Here is a 20,965-nt window from a genome sequence, read left to right on the forward strand (position 1 = left end):
TTTGTGACATACTTTATTTTTTCAGCCTGGGAATTGAACACAGAGCCTGCGTGCTGCAAGAGCCCTCTGCCATTGAACACATCCCCGATCCAGCTATTTTCTTTCTTAAAAATCATTTCTAGCTGAATGAAGTTAGTAAAAACTTAAAGGATATAATAAAACACATTTAGTTATTTTTTTCTGACTGACCCATTTTAGAATTGTTTATCTACCAAGAAGGATACCAAGAAGGAAGTTAATAAATACTGTGGATGGACACATCATTAAAAGATCATAGCTGAAATGGCAAAGAACCGTGAAATTCTAACCACGTCTGACCTCACAGGGGCGCGCAGGAGGGCAGTGCTGACACCTGGGTCTTCAACACCTGGGCAGACGTGAAGAGCTGCTCAGGGTCAGGGGGGTCCCCGGGAGCCCTGCCCTCTTCCCTGGGCTCAGGATGGTTTGCACCCCCCCTTCCACACCGCTGGTCTCAGGCCTCTCCAGGGAGGAGTCCCTTCCCCACTCAGAGCTGCAGCCAGCGTCCACTGATGCTGGGCTCTCCCCCTGGCCTCCCTGGGACAGGCTCAGGGGTGCCGCTGGCCTCCTACAGGCAGCCTGTGTGGAGGGCCAGTGGCCACCTGCCCTGCATTCCCCAGGACTTTCTGGTCTGATTAAAAATAGCGAGGGCCGCTGCTGCTGTATTTTTAGAGGGAACACTGGTGGATGTACTATTTTTATCTCACTTCTGTCCTCACATTCTTTGGCCAAGGTTCCCCGTATCCTTTCTGAACAAAGGATAAATAAAGCAATAAGAGAGATGGAGTGTTTGCTCGAGTATGATGGGAGTGGCCCTGCCCGGGTGCCTTGGGGCGGAGTGACCTCCTGACTCCAGGCGTTGCTCAGCTCCACTCCTACAGCTCCCAAGGCTGGCTGTGGCCTCCCCGGGAGCAGCCTGCACCTGCTTCCTGGGCCCCGGGCTGGGGAGCTCCCAGAAGCCAGCCCCAACCCTGGTGCAGCTCCCCAGGGGACAGCACACCCCAGGCCCCACACGCAGCCTCCATGGGTGAGAGACATGAAGGCCCAGGAGAGCTCAGGACCCAGGAGGTCCTGCCAGCTTCAAGTGGACCTGCCTCTCACTGAATGATGTTCCCATCAGAAAATAAGAGAGATGGCCAGGAGCATCTGGAGCCCTCTCCAGGGCCAGAGTGGGCTTTAGGACAGTGCTCAGTTGCAAAGGAACTGAACACCAAGAAGCTTCAAAAAGCAGAAATTAACTTTCCACAGAGAAACCGGAGCCCTGGGCAGCAGGGCAGCTGCCGCCTCAGCACCTCTGGGAGCCCAAGCTCAGCAGGTCCAGGCAGCACCCGGCCTCTGGGTGGCCTGGGGCCTGTGTGCTGTGTCCCATGGGAGACACCGATGGAGCAGCTCAGAAGAACCTGCAGAGGGCACCAGTGACCGGAGGCAGGGCTGTGGCCGGTGGCCTCCTTCCTCCCCACCCTTCCTCACGTCAGCAGATGCTCCACCCTGAGGGCCCTGGGCCTGAGTGCACTCTGCAGAGGCAGGAGGTGCATGGCCACTGGCCTGGCCCAGCAGGGCAGCAGGCCAGCAGGGCAGCAGGCCATGGACAGCCTGTGGTGGCTCCTCAGGGCTGGCTTCCCAGGCACTTCCCAGGCCTGTGGGTCTGTCGTGGGAGCAGGCTCCAGCAGAGCCCCTAATGTCCTGCCGTCCTACTGGCCTCCTGGCCTCCCCACAGCTGGCGTGGGCCCGGGCCCAGCAGTGGGGAAGTGCTGCCTTTCTTCCCACACGCCTGGCTCAGGTCACCAGCCACTGCTCTGGTTTTGGTGCTTGGCAGAGACGCGGGAGGGGAGCAGAGGGCACCCAGAGTACGGTGAAGGGCAGGGAAGGCCGCCCACCCGCCAGGTCAGGAGCGAGTGCTGGCACATTCCCAGTGACAGTGCACATCAACACAAGGACCTCGCGAGGGCAGCAGCTGGCACCTGGCTCTTCTGAAAAGGAGCCTCAGAGCCCAGGGAAGCTGTCGGGCCTCGGGAGGGACAGGCCACCTGCCACACTCCTCTCCCAAGACCAGGGGCCTGGGCAGGAGAGGGCAGGGTGGACGGTCTGTGGGGGAGGTGCTCAGCACGTCACAGGCAGGAAGCCACCTCAGCCCCATGCCGGGGGCTGGTGGCGGCTCACGGCCAGGCTCACTGTGGGGCTTCGAAGGTGTCACTGGCCCTGAGCAAGGTGGGCCTGAAGGACAGATCGAAGGCCGTCTGGCTGCTGAAGCTCTGGGCTTTGTATTTTGCCAGGGGCTCTGACCTGAGGTGGCCACCCTCTGACAGGTCTCTCTGGGCCCCGGGTGTGTTTGGGAGCCCCGTCTGGGCTGGGAGCTGGGGGACTGGGCAGCCCCCAGCATCAGGTGTGGGCTGGGCAGAGCTGCCTGCGGGCTCCGGGCCAGAGGCTGCCGCCCTCCCCCCGGCCAGGAGCCTGCTTCCTGGGGTGGGTGGCGGGGCCCTGGGGCCCCCCTGGCCACTGGCCCTGTGCGGCGGCCTCTGGGGCTCCCCACAGGCCCCTGCGGCACGTGCTCTGTCAGCTGAGCCGTCAGGCTGCCCCCAGGCCTGGGACACCATGCCCCCGACCCTTCCCTGTGTGGTCAGGCTGCAGGACGCCCCAGGCGTCCCTGAGGGAGTGGCCGGGCTCCTGTCAGCCTTGGGGCCACCTTCCTGAGCCAGGTTCCTCACCTGCTTCACTGAGGGGCCCAGTGGCCGCTCCTGGCCCCTGGCCCTGGGCTGGCAGGGCTTCTCCATGGCTGCTGCCCTCTGTCCTCCTGCCCGGTCCTGAGCAGCCTGTGCCCGGGACTCTGCTGCACACAGCCCAGCCTTCTCGCCCCCTGGTGCTGCCCCTCTCTTTCCAGAACCGTCTGGCTCTTGAGTCTGGTGTGGCCTCTCGTGCCCTGTGGCACCCTCCTCTGGCTTCCCCACACGTCCCTGTGTGGGCCCCAAGCTCTCGGCCTGGCCGGGGGCTCTCTCCTGGGCAGGCCTGGCTTCCTGCTCTGGAGCTGGCCCCGTGAGGCACCAAGGGGCAGATGCCACAGCAGCGAGATTGTGTGCTGCCGGTGGGAGGCCCCCTGCCGGGCTCCCGCAGGGTGTGGGACGACAGGCTGCGTCCCTGGGCAGGGGACCCCCTCCGGTGGCTCTGCCGGCTCGGCTCCTGGTGCCCACTGCTGCAGCGTCCTGTGAAGCACAGAGCAGGGCCTCTGCAGGCGCGGGGCAAGCGCCCAAGGCCTCCTCTGGCCCAGCAGGCACGGGCACCCCTGTTGGGGGCTGCTGCCCAGGCCTCTCCTCCCAGACGCCCCCCTCTGCAGTTCGGCTCTTGTATTTGGAGGACTCGCCGGGTGTCAAGAAACGGTGCCGGCAAGGTTCTGGGGGCCAAGTCTCTCCCAGGAGCCCATTTCCTGTGGCAGCACAATGGCGAGCCGACTGCACTCTGTGTTCCTCTGCACCCTTGCACTCTGCCCTAGGACCGTCCTCGGGGTCCCCGACGCCCCCCAGCAGTGCTGTCCTCTTCTCAGGGTCCTGGGCACTCCCGGGTGGTGGAGGTGTCTTCCTGTCCTCGAGGTCCCTGGAGATCGCTGTAGGTGCCCTCCTGTCCTCGGGGTCCCTGGAGATCCCTGTAGGTGCCCTCCTGTCCTCGGGGACCCAGGCGTCCCCTGGTGGTGCCTTCCTGTCCTCGGGGTCCCTGGAGATCCCTGCAGGTGCCCTCCTGTCCTCGAGGTCCCTGGAGATCACTGCAGGTGCCCTCCTGTCCTCGGGGACCCAGGCGTCCCCTGGTGGTGCCTTCCTGTCCTCGGGGTCCCTGGAGATCCCTGCAGGTGTCCTCCTGTCCTCGGGGTCCCTGGAGATCGCTGTAGGTGCCCTCCTGTCCTCGAGGTCCCTGGAGATCCCTGCAGGTGTCCTCCTGTCCTCGGGGATCCAGGCGTCCCCTGGTGGTGCCTTCCTGTCCTCGGGGTCCCTGGAGATCCCTGCAGGTGTCCTCCTGTCCTCGGGGTCCCTGGAGATCGCTGTAGGTGCCCTCCTGTCCTCGGGGACCCAGGCGTCCCCTGGTGGTGCCTTCCTGTCCTCGGGGTCCCTGGAGCTCCCTGCAGGTGCCCTCCTGTCCTCGAGGTCCCTGGAGATCGCTGTAGGTGCCCTCCTGTCCTCGGGGACCCAGGCGTCCCCTGGTGGTGCCTTCCTGTCCTCGGGGTCCCTGGAGATCCCTGCAGGTGCCCTCCTGTCCTCGAGGTCCCTGGAGATCACTGCAGGTGTCCTCCTGTCCTCGGGGTCCCTGGAGATCGCTGTAGGTGCCCTCCTGTCCTCGGGGACCCAGGCGTCCCCTGGTGGTGCCTTCCTGTCCTCGGGGTCCCTGGAGCTCCCTGCAGGTGCCCTCCTGTCCTCGGGGTCCCTGGAGATCACTGCAGGTGTCCTCCTGTCCTCGGGGTCCCTGGAGATCGCTGTAGGTGCCCTCCTGTCCTCGGGGTCCCTGGAGATCCCTGCAGGTGCCCTCCTGTCCTCGGGGTCCCTGGAGATCCCTGCAGGTGTCCTCCTGTCCTCGGGGTCCCTGGAGATCCCTGCAGGTGCCCTCCTGTCCTCGGGGTCCCTGGAGATCGCTGCAGGTGCCCTCCTGTCCTCGGGGACCCAGGCGTCCCCTGGTGGTGCCTTCCTGTCCCCTGTAGATCTTGGGACCTTCCCTCCAGGTGCTGTGGCCCTGCAGGCTCTGCCACTGGGCTTGGGTGGCTCATCTAGCAGGGCCAGGCTCTTCCTGCCCCAATCATAGCGGGCATCTTCCTGGGCCATCCCCGGGGGCGGGGCTGCCTCTGCCTCGGGACCTTTGCTGTCTTCCTGCCCACACAGGACTCTCCTGTCACTCGTGGTGGGACTCTCAGGTCCTCTGAAATCCTGGGCAGGGGCTGCCCCGGCGCCTCCCTCCCTGGAACCGGGTCCCTGCTGGCTGCCAGAGGTGGAGCAGGTGCTGTGTCCTGGAGGGCTTTTCCACGCGCCGGTGGAAGAACCTGGTGGGGTGCCGTGGTCAGGGTGGTCAGACGGGGGCGGCCGCTGGCAGCTGAGCTCAGGAGCACCCTGTCCTGAAGCAGTTCTGGGGTTCCTGCCCTCACTGGCGCTCACAGGGCTGTGTGTGCTCCCCTTCCCAGCAGGGGTACCTTGTGGAGAGTTGGCCGTCAGGACCGTCGGGAGCGGCTGTTGGTCCCCAGGGCCCACGGGGGCAGTGACCCTCGGGGATTCTGGGGATCCTTGCTTGGAGGTCCTGCAGGAGGGGCTCAGCCCCCCTGCGGCCAGGCCAGCCTCCCTGTCCTCAGTGGCAGGGGGAAGCACTGCCCCTGCCTTGGCCCGGGCAGTGTGCCCTCCTGAAGTCGGGGGCCGCCTGTCCCCGCCCGGCCACGTGCTTTGCAGAGGCCCTGGAGGGGCTGGCATTTCGTGGACAACGGGAAGCCGCACGGTGAGGGGTGGAGACTCCAGGGCAGGCTGTGCTCGCTGTGTAGCCTGGACTCTGGGAGCGGCCAGCGGGGGGATGGGAGCCGCTGGCCCCTGCTCTGGCAGGTGCCTCTGGGTGGCGAAGAGGGGCTCTCTGTCTGAGGCTGGGAGCGAGCCTTCTGCTTCGTCCTCAGAACTGCACACAGTCATGGTGACTTCAGGGACCTCCCCTGCGCCCTCCTCTTGTAGCCCCCAGGGGCGGCCCGCCGGCCCCTCTGCTGTCTTGTCCCCTTCAGCTGGCCCAGCCCCCCTGGGGCTGGCTGCTCTGAATGGGGGTGACAGGGGCATGTGGTCAGGCAGGGCTTCCTGGGAGGCCCAGGCAGAGTCCTGCTGGGGGATGCCCTGGGTGGGGTTCAGAGCCAGGGGACTGTCCCTGGGAGCGGCCACCTGGGTCACGGAGGACTTTGAGGGCTTTGGTTGTCCTCTGGGCTCCTGGCTCAAGACCCCTGTTTCTGGCATCTTGTCCCTGCTGGGGTCGGTGCCCTCTGGGTCCGGGGACATGCTGATGTCTCTCCTGGGCCAACGCCTGGACTCCAAGTGACTGACCTTTGCGCAGTGAGACAGCCAGCTCCGGGGGCTGCAGACCACCGTGGCTATGCTGAGGGCGGGCAGGGGCTCGGCCGTGCAGGCCAGGAAGCGGGCAGGGGGTGTCCTGGTACAGCTGATGGCCATGGTGGCGGTGTGCAGCACCCGCAGCTCCGGCCTGTGCGTCTTCTTCTGCAGGCCCCTCCGCCCCTCCCTGTGGAGGGGCAGCAGGCTGGCCTCTGAGCGGAGGCAGCCGCTCTGCTCAAACCTCTCTCGCAGCTGGCGCAGGATGGTGCTCCTGCCCCCCGTCCTTGGCAGGAGGCCCCGGGCGGCCCCAGGCTGCCGGCCAGGGGGCTCCGCTCCTGCCTCCTTCTCCTCCTTCTTCTCCTTCTCCTCCGCAGCCAGGAACTTCCTCAGGATGCGCTTCACTGTGCCCTTCCCACCAGGGGGGGCCCAGCGGGGCTTCTCCCCAGCCAGGGGCCTCTGGCCCGGGCAGCTGGCCCCCGCCTGGGTCTTCTCCAGCAGTTTGTTGATGGTGGCACTCACCAGGCTCCTGCTGGGACCCTGCTTGTCCCTGGAGATGAGCCTGCCCACCTCCCTGGTCCTCTTGAGGTGGTGCTCCCGGCCGGTGCCCATGAACTTGGCCTGTAGGAGCTGGAAGCGCGTGGGCCTCCGGCCGGCCTCCTGAGACGGAGGCGAGCAGCCCCCCGCAGGCCCTGGGTCCGCTGGGCCTGGGGGCCCGCCTGCGCGGTCTGTGACGTAGGCCAGAAGGCTGCCAAGGAGGGCGCGGGCCCCCTCGTCGCACGTGCGGCTGATCTTCCTCCTCAGGACGTGTGCCTCCATGGGCGTGTGGCCACCGCCGCTCCCGCTGCGCTCGGGCCTGCGTGGAGAAAACTGGTGGTGACCCATTTTATCAGCACTGACCACTTATCTGGAGGACACTGATGGGGAGGCCCACACCCCGAGGGCCTGGCCAAGCAGGAAGAGCTCGGGGTGGGCCGAGGCCGTCCCTGCGTCCTCGCCCGTGGCTCTTCTTGGCCACAGTCCCCTGTTAATAGACTGACTTCTAAGTTTCCTGCTCTGAGGGCTGTGGGAATTCCACCCTCATCAACTGCTCCAACCCAGTTTGGAAAAGCCACTTTGCATATGTCAGGTACTTTTAAATAAAAAAGGTTATATTTTGCTTTTACAAATAAGCCAAAAAAATCAAGTATGAAAATCTATGTCATCTGTGCGCACATCTAGCTTTAAATAGGAAAGGCGACACCAATGCCGTGTGCCTCCTACGTGACCCTGAGTTGCAGCCCGAGCCTCGGTGCGAGAGAGCCGCTGACGGCTGCCCCACGGGCTCCTGGCAGCATGAGTTGCTGTGGTGGACATGTGTGCCCAGAGTGGTCACAGTGTGGAGGTCTGAGGGCTCCCAGAGAAGCCCCGGGCTGGAGGGGCCTGCAGGTGGGCTCTGGCACCCACTGCCCCACACCCAGCTGGATGCAGGGCTGGCTCTTCACAACTCGGAGGCAGCCCCGGAAAGGCAGGTCCAGGGCGTAGGCACTGCGGCCGCTCCTGCTGGCTGTGCATTCTAGGGGACGACCAGAGGCCAGAACAAGGTTCCAGTCCTGCATGAGGGTCTCCACGGCACCACCCCAGTGTTAAAGAGCTGAGAGGCCCTGGTGCCCAGCACGAGCACTGCCCAGGGCCCGGCCACACTCGCTCACAGCAGTGAGCAGCAGAGACTGGCCCTGCTGAGACAGACTGCAGGGGAACGTGCAGACGGACAGACTTCACCTTTCTGCTGTTTGTGGAAGCCACATACAACATCCTTTTAAAAACCTGTTCTGGAGCCAGCCCTGGTGGGATAGGGGAGCGGCCTCGTCCCCTGCTCACCTTATGGACGAGCACCTGTGGCTGCAGAGACATGGCCCTGAGACCACCCCGTCCTGGGGCAGGATCTCAGCGTGGAGCAGAGGGCCCCAGGCTGGCCAGGGCTCTGTCCTCAGGCCCCAGAGGACGCCTCCCTCCCGGACCTGGAGGTGCCTTGGGAAACAGCCTTTCTTTTTTCTTTTGAGACAAGACTTTGCCATGTTGCTGGCCAGGAACTGACTTAGGGTCCTCCTGCCTCAGCCTCCTGAGTAGCTGGGCTGTAGGTGACGAGATCACCTCCAGCTCCTGAGTGGTGTCCAGTGCCACCATAGGCCCGAGCCACCCACAGGGCCAGCCCACCACCGACTGGGCCTCAGTGACTGTGAGCCAAAGTGCACCTGTCTTCTACACAGCCCTCCCTCAAAGCTGTCTGTCCCAGTGAGGAGACGCGGGCAGGCGACACGAGGAGAGGAGCGGCCACAGCCACGGTGCTGCCACCAAGCCCCTGACAGAGCCTTCGCGGCGTGTCCCATCTCCCCAGGCCTCAGATGGCTGTGCGTCTGCAGGGATGCGGCCTAGTGAGAGCTCCAGCCGGAATACACAGCAGCCACGTGCCGCAGCTCCGTGACCACAGCAGAGGTGACCGCACCCAGGGGGCAGATACACCCGGACTGGCCCTCGACTGCCCTGGTCATCATTCTGGGAGAGACAGAGGAGCGCAGGCCTCGGGGTGGCTATGGATAGCTGGTGTCCTGCTTGTGCTTTCGGGACCTGCTGGCCGTGAGCAGGCTGTGGGAGAGGCCTCTCCCCACGGGCGCTCTGTGGACACATCCCTCCCACATGGTGGGGTCCCTGGGAGGCTGCTCTGGGGAGAGAGGAGGCTGGCCTGGCCGGGCATCACCAGAGAGCCGTCTCGGGCTCCCCTGACCCTGCTGCCCCGGGCCCCCCGCCAGTCTCCCCAAGGCAGAGGACCTCAGGTCTCGGTGCCGGGCAGTGGTCTCTCAGGGTGTGCACAGCTGCTTGGGCTGAGGCCCCACCCCATCTCTGCAGGAGACAGTGCTGTGGTCTGTGGCACCCTTGGTAGTGGGCTGGCTCGAGGGTCAGCAATGTCTCTGCGTTTCCCAGGCTACAGAGGAGACATTGCAGCCTCTAACTGGTGGCCGTTTAGGCTCGGCACCTTGGGGTGGCCCCTGGCAGCTGCTCAGCTCTGTCCCTGGCTGAGAGCTGGGTTCCCACAGGCACACCCAGGCACCCGAACCCAGCTCCCCAAAGTCCTCCTCGTGTTTGTCCTGCCTGGCTGAGGGCACCCCAGCCCCGGGCACACAGGTGGGAGCTACGACCACTCCATCCCCAGGGATCACGCCCACTTGCCTGCCCCCTCTTAGCTCTGCCGCACCAGCAGCGGGGACTGTTCTCCCTCCAGAGAGTCATGGGTCCTCGTGGCCCTGAGTGCACTCACCCACCAGCCTTCCCAGGGCTCTTGCCCTCCTGCACCGGGTCCTGCTGTCTGGCTGCTTCCCTCTGCCCCTTCCTTTCTTCCACAGGAGCCGTCCCTGGCCGCTGTCACAGTGAGGGAAGGCTGACTAGCCCAGCGCTCTGAGAGAGACGTGTCCTGGCCCCAGGCCTGTCCTTCACACTGGCCACGCACACCTGCTCCATGGCTCTGGTCTCTCGGGACAGCCTCTGTCTGCACCCTGGGTGTACACAGGACCTCGCTCAGGGCGTGTCTGTGACCCTGGGTCGTGGGCCTGAGACCCTCCCACGGGAGCAGCCAGAACCAGCCCTCAGCCCAGGGCCCAGGCTGGGCCACACGTCGTCCCCGGAGGGCTTCCAGGAGCCACAAGCCTGCGGAGGTGGGCGGGAGGCCTGGCTTCCTGGACGGCTCGGGCAGCCTCACCTGGTGGCAGGAGACCCAGGATGGAAGCCCTCAGGGAGTGTGTGACCACACAGTGCTGGCCTGCGGGTGGCTGGGCTATTTCAAGCGTCTTGCTGACTTCTCAGGTTGAGTCATTAGGATAACAGCCAGGCTGACAGCACACTGTGGGGACATTCTGGTGGCCTGACTCAGGGCCATGAGGCCCAGCCTCGCAGGTTGATGATGTGCCCTCCCACCTGCGCCGCAGCAGCAGGGCTGGGCTGCACGCGGAGGCCCATCCACCGGCACCCGACTGCACCCCTCTGGTGGTGAGCGCCACTTGTTTGGACTGGACTGCCTGAGGGTCCTTTGTGGCCATGGGAGTCATGTGGCTCTGAGGCTGCGTGGCCTTTGACCAGGGCCATCTGAGACAGTGGTGAAGCCAGCCGGCTCTGCCTAGCCGCCAGCCCCCAGAGAGCAGACCGGTGGCGCCCCTCTGGCTGTCAGCCCAACTGCCCTGGGGACACAGCAGAGGGCTTCCTGGGTCAGCCCTGGGGGAGTTCCAGAAAGTTCCCATGATTTCACCATCCTCCAAGAGACGGCGGGTCAGGTGCTGTGGTGAGATTTATGGACAGGGATTCGGGGATGAGGCCAGTGCCTTGAGTTCTTTTCTGGTGAGCAGGCCGTGCCTCGTGCCTGTCATGGCTACCTCACCCCAGGCCCAGCGGCAGGAGGACGGTCATTCACAGAGGCGTAAGATGCTGCTGTCGGCCGTGAGCACCCCCTTAGTGAGTGGCTCATGCTTAAGGACTGTTACTTGCCCAGAGTCTCCTTCCTGCGGTCTCCACTACCCTGTGCTCTGGCCACCCACAGCACTGCTGGGCAGGGCTCCTTCCCCTGCAGGCCACCTCCCTGGTCTGCAGGCCCAGCTCCTGCCCACACCTCCTGGTGACCAGCAGCTGATGGCTGTCCATGGACTCTTTGCGCCCAGCTCATCCCCAGGGCCTCTGTACCAGTCCCTCCGCCTCAGCACATCTGCCCCTTCAGGCCACGGCTCCCGGGTCCTCTCCCGGGTGGTCGCAGAGCCTACGACCATGGCTGACCTCTAGCACATGACTGGGTGGCCACGGTCACCACACCGGCCACTTCCTGAAACTGCTGTGATTTCAAAGGAGTGAAACTGCCTCTCTCGGGGCCACTGGAGTGCAGGCTGCCCGTGGGCAGGAGCGTGTCTCCTTCTCCTGGTCACCCCAGGGCCCACGCGTGCCTGGCCAGAGCGGTAGATGCCTGGGGACGGGGAACAAGCCCTCCTTGGATGCCTGGCTGCAAACAGGGCCGCCCTTCCCCCCCTCTGCCCTGCCTCTCCCTGGACCTCCCTGCCCCTGTGGCCTGCACTGGAGGGCGAGACAGCTCTGAGGCCCACAGCTGCCCACAGGCTGCTTGCTCCGCAGTGGCCAGCAGACAGCCTGAGCCTGTTCAGCACGTTCCTGAGGCACAGGGGCCAGCTGCAGCCCGGCCAGGATGGACGGAGCCCACCCTGCAGGTCGACATGAACATGGCGTACCACGACACTCCTGGTCTAGGCAGCGCCGGCTGGCGGGAGAGGGCGTCTAAAACAAGAGGACTGAGAAGCCACCCTTGGATACGCCCAGCTCCGCACACCCACCCAGGGTGCCTTCAGCTTCCACCAGTCTGCGGCCCCCACCACGGACTGTCCTGCACCAGGTCCTGACTTCCCCTGCGGCTGTCAATGGCCATGACCCCCACCCGGCCCTCCCCCGGGCAGCGCCGTCGGCTGTCCCCTCAGGTCTCAGGGGAGCTTGGGGCAGGCTCTGCATGGCCCCGGGCCTCCGCGGAGGCTCTGCACACACCTTGACTGCAGCACACCTCGGGTCCTCAGGCCACTCAGGTGCACCTGGCTCCCATGACAGGCCGCTTGCTGCCACTGCCTGTCCCGCCCAGGACGAGCTGTGGGGCGGCTCTCTGCCCACGAGCACTCCTCTCCCCAACTGTGGGGACCAACGTTGTCCTGCCCTACTGTCTGCTCATCTGTCCCTCCGTCCCCTTGAGCCCAGCCCAGGACGTGCTGGCGGGGTGGACAGTCCCTCTGCCTCCTCTTGAGCCCAGCCCAGGACGTGCTGGCGGGGTGGACAGTCCCTCTGCCTCCTCTTGAGCCCAGCCCAGGACATGCTGGCGGGGTGGACAGTCCCTCTGCCTCCTCTTGAGCCCAGCCCATGACGTGCTGGGGGAACAGTCCCTCTGCCTCCTCTTGACCCCAGCCCAGGACGTGCTGGGGGGGACAGTCCCTCTGCCTCCTCTTGAGCCCAGCCCAGGACGTGCTGGGAGGGACAGTCCCTCTGCCTCCTCTTGACCCCAGCCCAGGACGTGCTGGGGGGGACAGTCCCTCTGCCTCCTCTTGACCCCAGCCCAGGACGTGCTGGGGGGACAGTCCCTCTGCCTCCTCTTGAGCCCAGCCCAGGACGTGCTGGGGGGACAGTCCCTCTGCCTCCTCTTGAGCCCAGCCCAGGACGTGCTGGGGGGACAGTCCCTCTGCCTCCTCTTGAGCCCAGCCCAGGACGTGCTGGGGGGACAGTCCCTCTGCCTCCTCTTGAGCCCAGCCCAGGACGTGCTGGGGGGACAGTTGCTGTCCAGGCATATCTGCCCTTGCTGTCCATGTAATGGTGTCCATGCTCCCTTCCTGGAGCTGTGAACTCAGAGGCAGAGGGCAGCTTCATCCCACCTGGAGGCAGGGACCCCGTGTTTGCTCTCCGGCTGCCTCTTCCCGGTGTGCCCCCCCCAGCCACGCAGGCCTCTCTGCTCTACCCTGGCTCACTGCCCCTCAGCCCCCGCCCGGGGCAGGAACAGCCTCTGCCTTCCTCTACAGCCTCTTCCTTGGTCACTGACTGACTCCCAGCTTTCCCTGGGCTCCCCTGGGTCCTCCCTGGTCACTCTGGAGGGACAGTGTCGCCTGTGGGGCTGCCCACTATCTCTACATGGTCCCATTTGGTCAGCTCAGCTTTGGACAGTTTCAGTGCCCCGTTGGGTCTTGACAAAACATGCCCAATGGGTGTCCCCCAAGGACTGTCCCCCCTCTAGCACCGTCCACAGATCAACACCCACTGGCCTCCAAGCCCTGTCCTCTCCTCAGGGACCCACTGGCAGGTTCCCACTGAGCCTCTGCCAAGTTCTTCCAAAAGGAGAGGGGACCCCTGGCTGTGGGGTGCTCACCTGTGGTCCCAGCAACTCAGGAGGCTGAGGCAGGAGAAGCGCAAGTTCAAAGCCAGACTCGGCAATTTAGCAAGGCCCCGAGTAACTCTGTAAGACCCGACTCAAAACAAAGACTAAAAGGGCTGGAGATATGGCTCAGTGGTTAAGCACCTCTGGGTTCAAATCCCAGAACAAAAAAGGAAAAACAGAGGTGATCTAGGCTTATTAGTTATTTTTATAAATCATACAGTTTTTAAATGAGATGGGCTTTGTTTTGGGGGTTTTCCTGGTGCTGGGGGAGAACCTAGGGCCTGTGGATGCTAGGCACCTGCTACACCACTGACTGAGTCACACCAGATTGGTTTTAAACGAGGTTCCCAATAATTTACAAGTAAATCTGAAACTAGATCTGAGACCAAGGGACATCTAATCCATGAGACAAAGTGCTTTCTAAAAGCCAGGACGAGGGGGCAGAGTTGGGATCCTGGTGAGTGGCTGTGAGGGGCACAGCCGCTCCACCTGGTGTTGGTCAGCGTGTGAGTGCATCTAGAGGGACCGTGCAGCAGAGCCAGGTGGCGGCTGTCTGTTCCTGTGAGCGCTGTGGCTAGGTGTCTGCCAGCTGCACCTGCTGTCCAGGCAACCTGCAGGTGCACTTCCTTACGGACGTCACGCTGAAGACTGACACCCCGGTCTCTGGCACCTGCGCCCATGTGCGCGCCACCCTGAGTGGCAGGGGGTGTCTGCTCAGCTGGGGAGAGTCTGCAGCCCTGGTTTTGGCCCCTCCGTCATGCCCAGGAGATGGGCGGGAGGGTCCGGGCAGCCAGAGCTGCATGGCGAACTTGACATGAGCCAGGAGAGGGCAGGCAGGACAGCTGGCCACTGCATCACATGCACCGAGACGCTTGGGAGCAGGCACAGGGCCGCAGCACCGCATCAGACTGTGTCCCCTGCAGAGAGCACCCAGGGCTGTGCCAGCACACTCCTGGCTGGAGGGGACTTCTGGGGACGGTCCAGCACTGCACCACCTCCACCAAAACCCTGCTGTGTCCACTGGTTTCCAGTGAGCCAGGGACACAGGGTGTGTGGCTTATCCTCAAATGGTTCAGAAAAGGTGCAGGTGTGTCTGCACGGTGCTGGCTTGTGTCTGTGCCTCAGTGTGTCCACATGCACATCTGTGGGTCTGCGTGTGTCTGTCTCCTGGGGCTGAGAGTATGTCTGTGTGTCTGCATGTGTCTGTGTGTCTGCATCTGTCTGCATGCATTGTGTGTGTCTGTGTCTGCATCTGTGTCTGCATGTGTCTCTGTGTGTGCCTGCAAGTGTGTGTGTCTACATGCATCTGTGTGTCTGCCTCTGCATGTCTGTGAATGTCTGTGTGTCTCTGTCTCTGTGTGTGTCTGTGTGTGTCTGCATGAGTCTGTGTGTCTGCTTCTGCATGTCTGTGAATGTCTGTGTGTCTGCATGAGTCTGTGTGTCTATATGTGTCTGTGTGTGTATGTATCTGCGTATCTGTGCATGTGTCTCTGTGTCTGTGTTTATACGTCTGCATGTGTCTATGCATGTCTGTGTGTCTGTGTGTCTGCATGAGTCTGTGTGTCTATGTGTCTGTGTGTGCATGTGTGCTTATCTGTGCATGTGTCTCTGTGTCTGTGTGTCTGCGTCTGCATGTATCTATGCATGTCTGTGTGTCTGAGTCTGTGTGTCTGAGTCTGCGTGTCTGTGCCTGTGTCTGTGTGTTTGCACGTCTGTGTGTCTGTGTGTCTGCGCATCTCTGTCTTTCTCTGTGTCTGTGCGACTCTGTCTGTGGTCTGTGTGTCTGTGCCTATGTCTGTGTGTGCTTGTGTCTGTGTGTCTGTGTGTGTCTGCATGTTTGTGTGTGTCTGTGTGTCCATATGTGTCTGTGCGTGTATCTGTGAGTGTGTGTCTCTGTGTGTGTCTGCGTGTGTCTGTGTGAACACACAGGTGCGGGAGAGAGAAGACGGTGGCAGGTGTGGCCAGTGTGGAGCTGGATGGGGTACCTGGGAGTCTGCTCGCTCTTCTTCTGACTTCTCTGTTTGTTGGAAAGCGCTTCACTAAAATGGAAGAGGAAGATGGTGAAGACACAGTGTCACGTGTCCCAAGGAAGGTGCTGGCAGGGACTCCCTGGCCCACGCTGGGGGGATCTGTGGGCTGGACACGCTCCTCCTGGCCCACCAGGCCCTGCTGAGAAGCCCCAGGTAAGAGCAGGTGGGTGGGGTGGCTCCGGGGCGAAGTGCTGCTGTGGTCCTGCGGCCCGTCTGTGCTGTGCTCAGCCGTGCGACCATGGGGCCTGCTGACCCTGAGCTGATTTCCCACCAGAGCCCAACCTGGAGCACAGGGTGCAGCCGGGGAGGGGGGCTCTGGGCATGGCCTGCAGGGGAAGGAAGGGGCTGAAGCTCCCTTCCTGGCGGCTTCGCTCTGGCCAGAGGCTGGAACCTGAGTCCTGGCTCTGTTGCCCAGGGGCTGCACAAGCGTCCACTAGTCCTCACCTCTAGGGATGAAGCCCTGAGGAGTGGCCATGCCCCCCGCAGAGCGCGGCTCAGGAAGGCAGACATGCTCACAGCTGACTCTCTGCTGCTGTCCAGGGCTGCAGTGCCGCGGCCTCTGCCGAACAGCACTGGGTTCTGCCCACTGCTGCACCAGTACCTTTCTCTTTGTTTTTGATTTGGGTTTTTGTACTGGGGATTGGAGCCAGGGGTGGTCCACCACTAAGCTGCACCTCAGCTCGTTTTATTTCATTTCGAGATAAGTTCTTGCAAGTGGCTCAGGCTGGCCTGGAAGTAGCCATCCTCCTGCCTCAGCCTCCCTGGTGGCCAGGGTCGCAGACATGGCCATGCACTGGCTCAGAGTCTAGTCTTGTCAGCCTCCCCTCTGTCCCCTCCAGATCTGTCCCTCTGCTGTCAGAAGGGGCTGACAGTGTCTGCCACACCTACCTCCGACCTGGCTTTCAGATATCAAACCCTTGGAAAAAATCGTTTTAAATACAAATGCAGAGTCTCTTCACCCAAGAGTCTGAGTGAAGGATGAATCCAGGACCTGAAGTTCCAACTCCCGCCCCCTGATGGGCCCTCTCACCTGCTGAGTGTTCTCCGCATGGGCCTCTGCCAAGGAACCATGGGCCAGGCCATGAGTGGCCTGAGGAGAGATGGCTGCCAGAGTCCAGGTCTCTCCTGAGGGACATCTTTCCCAGCAGCCTCCGCCCTCTCTGTCCCTAGTCCCAGCTTCTGCTCATCCCCATGTCCCCCCTCCTGGATTTGGGTGAGAATGGTCACATTCAGGACGCCCTCCTGCCTGAGAGTCATCCTGCACTGTCACTAGGAGGAAAGTGCATGGGTGGGGCTCCCGGGCACAAGTGCTGCTGGCATGGCACGCACTGTTCCTCACGTGCCTCGGAGAGACTGAGAGATCATCACCTGAACCGCCAGCCAGAAAATACAGGACGCGCCACCACTTCAGAAATACCAGAGGATGAACAGGGCCTCGCTGTGCTGAGGGCAGACGGCACTTTGTTCTCCCAGGAAACGGGAGCAACGTTAGAAGAGCCACAAAGGACAGACTCTACAAGTGCTCTTTAGGAAGTGGAAACACTGAAGCTCCAACAAAGGTTGAGCAGATAAATGAGGACACTTGGGCTGGGGATGCGGCTCAAGCGGTAACGTGCTCGCCTGGCATGCGTGCAGCCCAGGTTCGATCCTCAGCACCACATACAAACAGGGGTGTTGTGTCTGCCAAAAACTAAAAAATAAATATTAAAATTCTTTAAAAAAAATAAATAAATGAGGACACTCGCATCACGGACGGAGGTGAATGGAGGAGACACAGGTACAGAGAAAGTAGGCAGGAGGCAGAGATGACAGGCAGGTCACAGAGAGATGATTGACAGGTGGTAGGTAGATACAGGTCAGACAGAGGTAGAGAGATGATTGACAGGTGGTAGGTAGATACAGGTCAGACAGAGGTAGAGAGATGATTGACAGGTGGTAGGTAGATACAGGTACAGAGGTAGAGAGATGATTGACAGGTGGTAGTAGATACAGGTACAGACAGAGGTAGAGAGATGATTGAAAGGTGGTAGTAGATACAGTTCAGACAGAGGTAGAGAGATGATTGACAGGTGGTAGATAGATACTGGTACAGACAGAGGTAGAGAGATGATTGACAGGTGGTAGGTAGATACAGGTACAGACATAGGTAGAGAGAGGGGAGGTGGGGTGTAGATGATTGATACGGGTATAGAGGCAGACAGATGGGAGGTAGGTATGTAGAAGATGATCAATAGGTGATAGGTATAGGTAGTTTTGGACAGATGATAGGTAGATAGGAGGTAGATACGTAATTGAAAGATGATAGATAAACAGGATAAGAGACTTAGGAAATATTAAAAAAACTCAGTGGCTGGGGTTGTGGCTCAGTGGCAGAGCGCTTGTCTAATATGTGTGAGGCCCTCGGTTTGATTCTCAGTGCCACATTTAATAAATGAATAAAATAAAGGTCCATCAACGTCTAAAAAGGAAAAACTCAGTTTAGCTGGGTGAGGTGGCATATGCCTGTAACCTCAGCAGCCTTGGAGGCTGAGGCAGGAGGATGAGGAGTTCAAAGCCAGCCTCAGCAACTTAGTGAGGACCTAAGCAACTTTGGGAGACCCTGACTCTAAATAAAATACAAAAAAGTGGGCTGGGGCTGTAGCTCCGTGGTAGAACACTTGCCTCGCACATGTGAGCCACTGGGTTCACACTTCAGCACCACATAAAAAGGAAACAAATAAAATAAAGATATTGTGTCCGTCTAAAAAGTTAGTGGAAAACCAAAGCAAACTGTCATGCCTGGTGCACGCCCGTCGTGGAGAGAGGCCACCGTGCTATTGGGCAGGCACAGGGACCCCGCAGCCTCCCACTCGCCCGTCAGCAGCAGCCGGCCTGCAGCCAGCTGTGGGCACCTCTTGCCTTATAATAAAAACCAAGCCAGTGAGCGCTCAGTTTCTAAAAATTGGGAAGACACGGTCCGCACCTCCCTGCTCTCTGTGGTTTTACGTCTCAACGTCTGCATTTACTCGTAAAAGGAGGACGAAACTGGAAACTGTGCTGTGTGTTTGAGGATCTTACTCAGCCTAACACTCCAGAGTGGGATCAGCTTTTCAGCAGACTGCTCTCTGACCTCCCCCCAGGCTGGCCTCCTGTGCGCCCTCGTCCCGAGAGAGAGCCGTGCTCTGCTGGAGGTGAGGGGAAGGCCCCTGTAAGGCCCCTAGAGGCGAGACCTGCCTTTCTGACTCTGACTGAAAGCACACCCGTCCCGGCCCCGGTTCAGAAACAGCCTGTGCAGACAGGGCTGCTGCCCAGTGGTCTCACAGGCTCCCTGACCACACCTACGCTCCTCTGGGATGCGCGAGCCGGGCCACTGCTGAGGGGCCACCCCAGCCCTAGCAGGGCCTCCACCAGGGCGCAGGGAGGGCCAGATGCCTGGCCAGACGCAACTCCAGGAAGCCCAGCAGCGCCCTGAGCCTCACCAGTAGCCACTGGTCCAGACGTCTGCTGGACACACAAACCTGGGGACACCACGCACTGTCCAAACTACTCACAGAAGAAGTGCCACAGCCCAGGTGGCCCTCTGGCTCGGCCACCTTCCCGCACCGCGAGCTCCTGCCCTGGCGCTCTGCGGTGCGGTCGGCACCCTGGCCTGCGCGCACCCGAGGGGCAGCTCTCCTGAGACGCGCGCCTCAAGCCCAGGAACACCACGGCCACCAAGACAGGCCACCACCAAGCGCTGCTCTACTCACACCTGATGCTGCTTGGAGAAAATCACACCCAGAGTCACCTCAGCAACAGGAGCAAGTGTCCCCTCAGGCCCCGGCAGTGCCCCGGCCACCCCCAGGGAGCAGGGCTGCAGGGGCTGGGGACCTTCTGTGGGAAACCTGGCAGGCAGACCCCCAGAGGGCACTGCTCCCTGGCCCTCGGCCATGTGTTCCCAGAGGCACTGACTCAGAGGCCCAGTGTGGCTACGCACTTGGCGGGGGAGGTGAGGCCAGAGCTTCTGCCCCCAGAAGGCACCCAGAGCCCGGAGGCCCCACCGTGAGGACACGGAGCCTCTGTCTGCCTGGGGAGGTGACTCTCCGGGAGCCTGAGGTGGTGCAGGTGTGCAGCCATCAAACAAGTGTCCAGCAGTCGAAAGGACAAGCTGTTCTCAGATGGAGCACCACTGCAGACACTGTATCGGCGTGAGGGGCAGATGGTACTGTCTGGGCAGTGGAATAAACACCAGCTGTCCAGGACACGCAGGGGACACTGTATTGGAGGTGCCCGTGCAGCAGGCTGAGCCATATCGGCAGTGCTCTGGGTGAGCAGGGTGTGGGAGCCACCTCCAGACGGGCAGCCTGTGTCAGGTGGAGGTGGACACTGCAGCTGGAGGGGAAGCAGGTGTGGGCCACCCTCCCCTGGGGGCTACTTGCTGCTGGGGCCCCGGGAGGCAGTGGCAGAAGCTTTACTTCTCCTCTGTGGACAGGCGGTGGAGGGCGGCGCCCACGCTCTCCAGTCTGGGCCTGTGCTCCAGCTCCTGGTACAGGCCCCTGGGCACCGCATCCAGCCCGTGCAGCAGTCCGAACAGGCAGCCGGCGATGGCCCCGGTGGCTCCGCTCTCACCTGCAAGGGCACACACAGGTGTGTCATGGCCCAGGCCCTGTTCCTCCAGGGCCCCTCCTTCAGGAGTGGACAGGTTCTGGTCCCACACAGAGCTTTCTGCTCTGGCCACCCCCATCACAGAGAGGTGCATGTGCCATGGGGCTGGGTTGGGGGGACTCCAGGGGCCAGGACCTCTTGAGGTGGGCCCCTGTGGGCCACTTCCCCTCTGGCTCTGCCGATGCCCTTGCCCAGGCTGGCCCCCTCAGCCTTGCCTGGCACCGCAGCACTCCTCCCCCTTCACCCACCCCCAGCTGTCCACTCTGGTGCCCAGAGGACACTCGGCCTGCACTCAGTCCCCAGGCAGCAGTGGTTCCTTCTGTCTGCACAGTGCGCTCAGCCCAGCCTTCAGGGCTCTGCGGAGACTCCCGCCCGTCCCCACAGCCTCTGCTTCTCCTCTGCTCGGTGCCCAGCTGGGTCCTGGCTTCTCTGGAGCCCACAGGCCAGGCAGCATGGGCTCCTCCGCAGTGGGAGAAAGCATGCCCAGCCCTGGGGCAACCCGTGAGCGCAGAAGTCCCTGCCAGGACGGGGAGGGGCACAACACAGTCCCAGGTATGGGTGCTGTCCGGAGAGATGGAGCAAGCTCATCTGGCCAGGGCCTGACCGCCCAGTGCAGGCCAGGACTGCACAGAGCTGCGGAGGCACAGGACGGCAGAGCCTCAGGTGGGCCCAACACAGCCGGACAGCGGCGGCCCCAGAGCAGGCGCCGAGGCCTCTGTGCTGGCTGGGGTGCAGGTGGCAGAGGCCTCCCGAGGGGCCCACGGGGGCCCAGTGTCTCTGGCCCGGGGCTCACCTCCGTGGAGCATGGCCCGCTGGCACAGCTCCGTCCAGCTGCCGCCTGCTGCCAGGAGGGCGTCGTAGGCTATCATGGGGGCGTCGTGGCCTCGGCGTCCCCCCCGGCCTTCCGAGCTCCACTTCTTGTAGGTCTGAAGAGGGCCGTGGTCGGGGCGTGAGCCCAGGTGGGACTCAACGCCTCCCTCCCACCGGCAGCCACCCGCCCACCAGCTGCTGTGCGCCGAGTGCAGCCACCGTGAGGTGCGCCCCAGCAGGGGCAGGACTTGCCTTGTCTCTCTCCTCCGCGTCGTAGTTCTCAGGAAAGGTGGCTTCGTTTCCCGAGTCCTCACTGATCTTTCTCTCCTCCAAGTAAAACTGCCACTTAGCTTCAAAGTAGAACCAGTGCTCCTGGTACTCTAGACAGAAGCACAGGGGGGCGGCCACCGGCTGTGGGCAGGAGGAGGGGCAGCATGCCCTCCCAGGAGCAGGTGTGCGGGGAGGGACCTCCTGCCCCGAGAGCTGGGAACAGGCAGCAGCTGCAGAGCTGCACCGTG

The 20,965-nt window shown here is 62.4% G+C and overlaps 1 protein-coding gene across 1 annotated transcript in view; it reads right to left on the minus strand.

Annotated features, from left to right (window-relative positions):
* Adprhl1 (ADP-ribosylhydrolase like 1) overlaps positions 1–20,965 on the minus strand; it is a 22,165-nt gene continuing 1,200 nt past the window's right edge. Inside the window, exons 2-5 of the mRNA XM_078015960.1 lie at positions 20,700–20,858; positions 20,431–20,563; positions 19,448–19,601; positions 1–6,912 (exon numbers count right to left, since the gene is read on the minus strand). Coding sequence (XP_077872086.1) covers positions 2,187–6,912; positions 19,448–19,601; positions 20,431–20,563; positions 20,700–20,858 — 5,172 coding nt within the window. The 3' untranslated portion in view covers positions 1–2,186. The remainder of the gene's footprint in view (positions 6,913–19,447; positions 19,602–20,430; positions 20,564–20,699; positions 20,859–20,965) is intronic.

The sequence above is a fragment of the Ictidomys tridecemlineatus genome, chromosome 6 (genome assembly GCF_052094955.1).
Source record: "Ictidomys tridecemlineatus isolate mIctTri1 chromosome 6, mIctTri1.hap1, whole genome shotgun sequence".
Taxonomy (NCBI): Eukaryota; Metazoa; Chordata; class Mammalia; order Rodentia; family Sciuridae; genus Ictidomys; species Ictidomys tridecemlineatus.